This window comes from Dasypus novemcinctus, chromosome X (assembly GCF_030445035.2).
Source record: "Dasypus novemcinctus isolate mDasNov1 chromosome X, mDasNov1.1.hap2, whole genome shotgun sequence".
In the NCBI taxonomy this organism is placed as follows: domain Eukaryota; kingdom Metazoa; phylum Chordata; class Mammalia; order Cingulata; family Dasypodidae; genus Dasypus; species Dasypus novemcinctus.
This window is the reverse complement of record NC_080704.1, coordinates 18,329,707-18,336,084: the sequence shown is the minus strand read 5'-3', so window position 1 is coordinate 18,336,084 and position 6,378 is coordinate 18,329,707. Positions and strand designations below refer to the sequence as shown.

At 60.7% G+C, this 6,378-nt stretch overlaps 1 protein-coding gene across 1 annotated transcript; it reads right to left on the bottom strand.

The window, feature by feature from the left end:
* Positions 1-270: 270 nt before the first annotated feature.
* Positions 271-3,416, bottom strand: LOC131277253 (melanoma-associated antigen B4-like). The gene is made up of 2 exons (XM_058291963.1): positions 3,220-3,416; positions 271-1,663 (listed from the first exon to the last, which is right to left on the bottom strand). The coding sequence occupies exons 1-2, from the start codon at positions 3,414-3,416 to the stop codon at positions 271-273; spliced, it is 1,590 nt and encodes a 529-aa protein (XP_058147946.1).
* Between the last annotated feature and the right edge of the window lie 2,962 nt (positions 3,417-6,378).

The window sequence follows — 6,378 nt, the reverse complement described above, 5'->3', positions numbered from 1 at the left end:
CCATCTTGGTTTGGCTCGCTAAGAAAGATTCAAGGATTTCTCATTTGTTTTTCAAAACCTGAAACTATTATGCAAAAAGCTGACAAAGGGCAGTAAATGTGTGAGTCATTTCATGCATCAACTTCAACTGCGAATCTAAATGAACAAATCTCTATGCTACTTATGTATACCCGCAACACAAGGAAGCTAGGCGCGGGGCCTGTTCCAGCCAGGGCACTGCTTGCAGCTTCGCAGGCTGGCAGCCCCAGTCAACCTGAGTGAAAACCTGCCTCAGACCTGAGGGTGGCAGGAGCTGCTGGCGGCCTGGCTGGGCTGGGCCTGCGCCTTGGCCTTGGCGGTAGCACCAGCCCTGGCCGCAGCGCGGGCTTGGGCCCTCTCTTCCTCGTCCTTCAGAGCCTCTTCGTAATGGGAGTGGAAGGCACTGGGCACGGTATCGTTGACCTTGGCCAAAAACTCTAGCACTTTCATCTTGCTGGTCACAGCGTGGGCCCTGGGGCCCCACAGGAACTCATAGCGTGGAGGGCTGCTCTGAGCCACCTGCCGGTACTCCACGTACTTTTCCCGCACCAAATCTCGGGTGATGAGCTTCCAGGGATCCCCGAAGATGAAGTGCCTCCTCCCCTTGTAGACGCCCAGCAAACTCAGGAACTGCCAGATCTCCTCCTCGGGGGCGCAGTTGCCGTTCAAGAAGATCACCCCCAGGAGCGGCAGCAGGAGGCCGTTCCTCGGCAAGCCCCAGCCGCCGCTCAGATTGGTTTCGCTGGGATCCAGCTTGCTGACCAGGAGGTAGGACTGCGCGCTGGCGTCGTGCTCCTTCAGGTCGAGGCCAAACACCAGCTCCAGGCGCTCAGAGCACATCCTGAGGATCTCCGGAAACTGCTCCTTGTACTTCCTGCGGATGAGCTTCAGCATGTCGGCCTTCAGGATGGGCTGCTTCAGCTTGTACTTGTTCAGCAGGAACTGCAGCACCAAGGTGGCCTTCCTGGAGAGCGGGTCTCGGCGAGAGTGGCGGGTAGCGCCCCACGTCTGGAGGGGGCTGCACGTCTGGGGAGAGCTCCACGTCTGGAGGGAGCGCCACATCTGGGGGGCGCTGCACGTCTGGAAGGAGCCCGTGGCCTCGGGGGAGCCCAGGGCCTCAGGGGAGCTCAGGCCCTCAGGGGAGCCTGGGGCTTCAGGGGAGCCCGTGGCCTCGGGGGAGCCCGGGGCCTCAGGGGACCCCGGGGCCTCGGGGGAGCCCAGGGCCTCAGGGGAGCCCGGGGACTGAGGGACGCCCGGGGACTGAGGAGAGCCCGGGGCCTCGGGGGACCCCGGGGACTGAGGGGAGCCTGGGGCCTCGGGGGAGCTGGGCCTCTCAGCCTCTTCCTCAGCTCTGGGACCAGAGACCGCCGCAGCCAGGGTGAGGGGCGACAGGGACCTCGGAGGCTCCTCGGGATGGCCAGCAGCAGGGGAGCTCTGCGGGGACCCCCCAGAAACGGCAGAAGGGGAGGATGGAGCCTCCTCTTTCACCTCCACAGAGGCCTGAGCCCCGTGGGGACCCTGGGTCTCCTCTCGGGCCTGGCGGCATTTCTCCCGGTAGCGGAGCTTACTCTTCTGACTGCGAGGCATGATGGGCCTGGTCAGGGACAGCAGCAGGAGGGAAGGAAGCAGGAAGATGAGGCAGGCCCTGGAGGAGGGAGGAGGAGAGGGTGAGAGCCCCTCCTGCAGGGACAGACCCGCAGGGCTTGAAGTCTGGAGGGAATGGGACCCTGCAGAGGAAGCTCGAGTGTGCCTGAGGCTCGGCCTGTCTGCCCTGCTGGGGACGTACGGGGGTGACCACGGGACTGGCAACGGGGACCCTTGTTTTAGGGTGGGGGAGGGCCCCTGCCTTCCCATCCAGCCCCAGCAGATGGACTGTGGGCAGCTGGGCCCTGTCCACCCTGCTGCTCTCAAGCTGACACCTCTCAGCTTGGGACCCGCCAGAGAGAAGGGAAGGGATGCCCCAGGCCCCACGCGGGCCGCGCTGCCCAGGGCTGACGCTCCGTGGGGCCCCTTCTGCCCTGGGCTCTTGGGTGCCTCGGTAGTCACTCACGGCCTCCCCTTAGTGCCTCACTTCTTAGACCCCCTGAGGAAGAAGGGAAGGGCGGGGCAGCCCGAGGCCTCTGCGGGGCCTCCGAGGGCGGGCCACAGGGAGGGGTGCGGTGGGTGCCTGCTGCCCTGGGGAGGGCGGTCCCCCACCCTTCAGGGTCATTGCCCTGACTCCCGGGACATGCTGGGAATCCTCAGCTCCTGGTCTGGGGCCCTCCCATCCCAAACAGGTCCTCACCTCCCTGACACCTCAGAGGAGGAAGGAAGCGCCAGCTGCGCCCGGCCACCCCTGTTCCTGGACTCCCTGGACTGGGAGCAGGGGTTGGACTCCCCAGGCACCCACTGTCCTGGGATTGGGGCTCCTTTAGTCCTGCCCTCTGGGACGATCTGGGACTCCTCCTGCAGCCCACCTGAGGCTTCCAGCCTGGGACCATGACCCTCACCTCCCTGAGTGGCCAGGCCTGGAAGTTAGAAGTAAACCCCACTGGCTGTCCCAGCTGGGCTTCCCAGGGCTGCGAGGGGGCAGCACTTTGTGGGGCCGTCTATCCTGGAGGGAGGCCAGGGGGCTCTGCTCATTCTACTCGGAAGCCCTAAGTTGCCTCATCTGGCCACATCTGCTCCTGGCCTCCCAAGGCTGACAGGAGAGGGAGGGATCTGTGGCTCCCACTGTTACGGGCTCGGTGGTCTCCTCAGTCGTCAGCGTCCTCACCTGGCCTCCAGCAAGCTCTGAAAGCCCCCCTTCTGCTGACCTGAGGCTGCCCCCTTCGACCAGGCTCCCCACCTCCCTGAGATGGCCGCGGAGACGTGCGCGAGACTCATCCTGTCCACACGCCCGGGTCTGCCCGGCCGACGGCAGGGGCGGGCTCCGCACAGCCTGCATGGCCACGCTGCCCTCTCCCGCGGGCCTGGTATGGACTAGGCCCCTCCCTCTGCTGATCGGGGCCTCTCTCTCTAGTCCTGGCGCTTCTCATCTCTGGGACGCCTCTGCCCCCGGGAATGAGCGGCACCTCAGCCTGACGGCCTTGGCTCCCAGGGCCAGGAGCAGAGGCAGAGCTTGGTACCTCGTCCTCTGTGCTGGGCTGGGGGATCCCTCATTCCTCATATAGCCTTTCCTCCTTCATCCAGCCAGGGCCTGGGGCTCCCCACTCTGCTAACCTGGGCGTCCAGCCCTTAAACGCAGCCTTCATCTCCGTGAGACCGTCCGGGCTGAAGTCAGGGTCAGGGGAGCCCTTCGACTTCTCGCCGGGTCTCCCAGGACTAAAGCAGAAGAGGGGCTCAGAGCCGCCCTCTCCACTGTGGGGTGGGCGAGTGGCTCCCATTTCCTCACTCAGTGTCCCACCCTGACACCTCATCGGTTCTGGGGCTCCATCCTAGGCTGTCGAGGCCATGCTCCTCGCACCAAGCGTCTCACATCCGGGGCCTTAGAGCCGGAAGTCGGGAAAAGCCACACTTCCTGCCAGGGCTGCTTGGGGCCCACGAGGCCCGACGGCAGGGGTGAGGCCCGGGGCACCCACAGTTCCCCAGCAGGTGCTCCCCTCAGCCCTGACTCAAGGTTCTGATCTTGGCCCCGCATAGGGCATGGAATTCCTCACTACTGAAGGCCTCAGAGGAAGGCCTGCCTCCTGGAGCCCGGAGCGGGGGAAGGCGGGACGCCATGCTGCACGCCATGTGGCACCGCCATTGTCTGGGGCCTGCCAAGCCGAGCAGTAGGGGCCGGGTTCTGGGAAGTCGCCTCCTTAGCACTCACGACCCTCGCCAGGGCCCCAGTTAGGGTCGACGCCCCCTCCCTCTGCAGACTCGGGCGACTCTTCCAAGGCCCACCCTTCCCTGCGGCCTCCAGACAGGAGTCGCCCCCCGGCGAGCGCTGCTGGGGCCGCCCGGGGTCCACCAAAGAGGCAGGACTTTGTGGGCCCCTTTGTTGCGGGTGGGGTGATCCCTTCCCACTTTCAGGGTCCTCACCTTGGCACCTGATGCGTCCTGAACCGCCACCCTCCGCTGACGTGAGGCCGCAGTCAGACGCCCCACTTTCTGGACCCTCCCAAGCGGAAGCAGGGGGGCCACATCCGGCTTAGGGGGTTCGGGTCCTCCCAGGGCTGACAGGGGGGACGGGGTTTTGCACAGCGCCCTCTTGTGGACGGGCTCCCTCGTTAGCGCTCAGGGCTCTCATCTGCAGGTCCTTTCGGTCCTCGGTCTCCCCCCCCCCCAACACACACACACAGAACTGGGGCCGTTTCCACGAGACTAAGATCCCCCCTTCCTGTAGAGACCGTCCAGGGGAAGGATAGGGACAAAGACTCAAGACAGAAGAGGCAGAGCTTAGACCCCGACGTGCCCGTTCCCGTGACCCCTAAGGCAGGAGGGGATGGTGCTCCCCTGACAGCCCTGTCTCGGGCTCTCCAGGCCTGAGAGCTTCCCTTTCCTTTGGGGGGTAAGTCTCCCCACTCCTCCTGCCTGGGGTCCTCATCCACGCTCCTCTCTCTCTCTTTGAAATAAAGGCTTTATTAAAGGGATCTGAACTGGTGGCGCAGTTTATGTAAAGCTATTGCTTCCACACTTGGGGGGGACCTTGCTCCCGTCTCTTTGATGCAAAGCTTCCTGGGAAAGGCCCCATCGCTCCCGACTCTTGACCACTCTCCCTCCTGCCCAGGGTGCAGATGACAGGTTATGTCCCAGGACTGCTGTGAGATGGGCCAGGACAGGAGCGGGGTGGGGTGGGGGCTAGTGGGGAGAGTCGCCCATCACTGCCTCCCTCCTCACTCCTCACCAGCCAGACTTAGGTTCTACTACAAGTTGGCTTCTAAGAGATCAACTTTCTACAGGGAAGGGGCGGAGCCAGGCGGGTTTGTGAGCCCCGGGCCCTTGGCGGCTGCGTGACACTGTGTAAGGTAGAGGATCATATTGTCACCAAGTAGTAGCTTCCTTTTCCTTATTCATATATCTTCTTGATTGCTCTGGCTGCGTATGCCACAGATCCATTATGGGGTCGTGGGGAGAAGAGTGAGTTAAGAGGAACAAGTCTGCCTCGGCCTGGGAGAAGCGGAATGTTGGGGCCAGAGTTTGGTTCTAAATAAGCAATCTTTGGGGCTTATCGTGAAATGCTCCCCTTTTGGTCTTTACATGGCTTTCCTCAGCTTACTTGCTAATTCGAATGCATCACATGCATCACATGCATCAGTGCTTACGGGCTGGGGACCAGGGGCCTTTTCCTCTTGTCTAGTGTGGGGGTTATTTTTTAATGATGGTGAATTATGTCACCACTACTGGGTGCTGCTCATCAGCATACTTTCCCACAGTCGGAGCTCGTACATTGGACAGCTACCTCCCATAGACACCGGCCTTGATGAAAATGCTCGCACCGTATTACCCTTCTCAAGCCGCTCACCAGCCTGCAGCCAGGGAGAAGGATATCGAGGTACAGCTGGGAAAATTAGTCCTGGCATGGGAGTGCATATCACTGTTGATGAGTGACTCTGTGCGTCACAAATGGAGGTCGTTTGACAGTTCTATTGGAAGTGGTATATAGGTATGTATTAATAGGTGCTTAAAAGGCAGACTTGATGGGCTAATTCATTCCCTGCTTCTCTTTGGCTACCCATGCTCTAGGCTGTGGTTGTGAGCAAGGGATAACATAGGGCTCCAGAAAGGGAATTTTGTGTTTTCCGCATTGATTCAGGCCCTGAAATAGGCAAAATATAAGTAAGAGAAGGGAGGGAGGGAGGGAGGGAGGAGAGAAGGAAGGAAGGAGGGAGAGAGCAAGAGAAAGAGGAAAGGTTCCTGTGCCTAGAGAACTATATTAGTCTCATGCAGGGGTCAGGAAACTACAGCTCCCAGGTGAAATCCAGCATCTGTTTTTGCAAATACAGATTTATGAGAACACAGCCATATTCAGTAAGTATTTTCGATGGTTGCTTTCTTTGTGCAGGGGCAGATGAGTAGTCCTGGTGGAGACTGGATGGCATTACTTTCTGGCCCTTGACAGAAAATGTTTGTCAACCCCTTTCCTGGGGAAAACCCAGCATTCATACATCAAAATATAATTCAAGGCAGCATAGGATAAAAGCCAGGACCCTTAGAGAAGGAATCATCGATTGCATGGTGAGACTGAACAGGACGCTGGGCTGATCTGGGTGAGCAGTCCTGCAAGGCTAATATCATGGGCTCTTGTACTGCCAGTCCCAGGGACACTAGGGGACTTTGCCACTCTAGGTGGCCTGAGCTTGTGTTCACCACACGGGCTACACCAGAAAAGGGATTCCAAGGCCCTCGACCCAGAATGCCTCAGGGAATTTGTAGAGGCTCCTAGACGGCACAGAG

What these genes read in the sequence shown, in the direction of transcription:
- LOC131277253 (XM_058291963.1), bottom strand. Translation starts at nt 3,416, where the DNA reads ATGAGGTGTCAGGGTGGGACACTGAGTGAGGAAATGGGAGCCACTCGC. An exon ending in TTTAAGGGCTGGACGCCCAG is followed by an intron (nt 1,664 to 3,219) that starts GTTAGCAGAGTG and finishes TCCCTCCTCCAG; the next exon opens with GGCCTGCCTCATCTTCCTGC.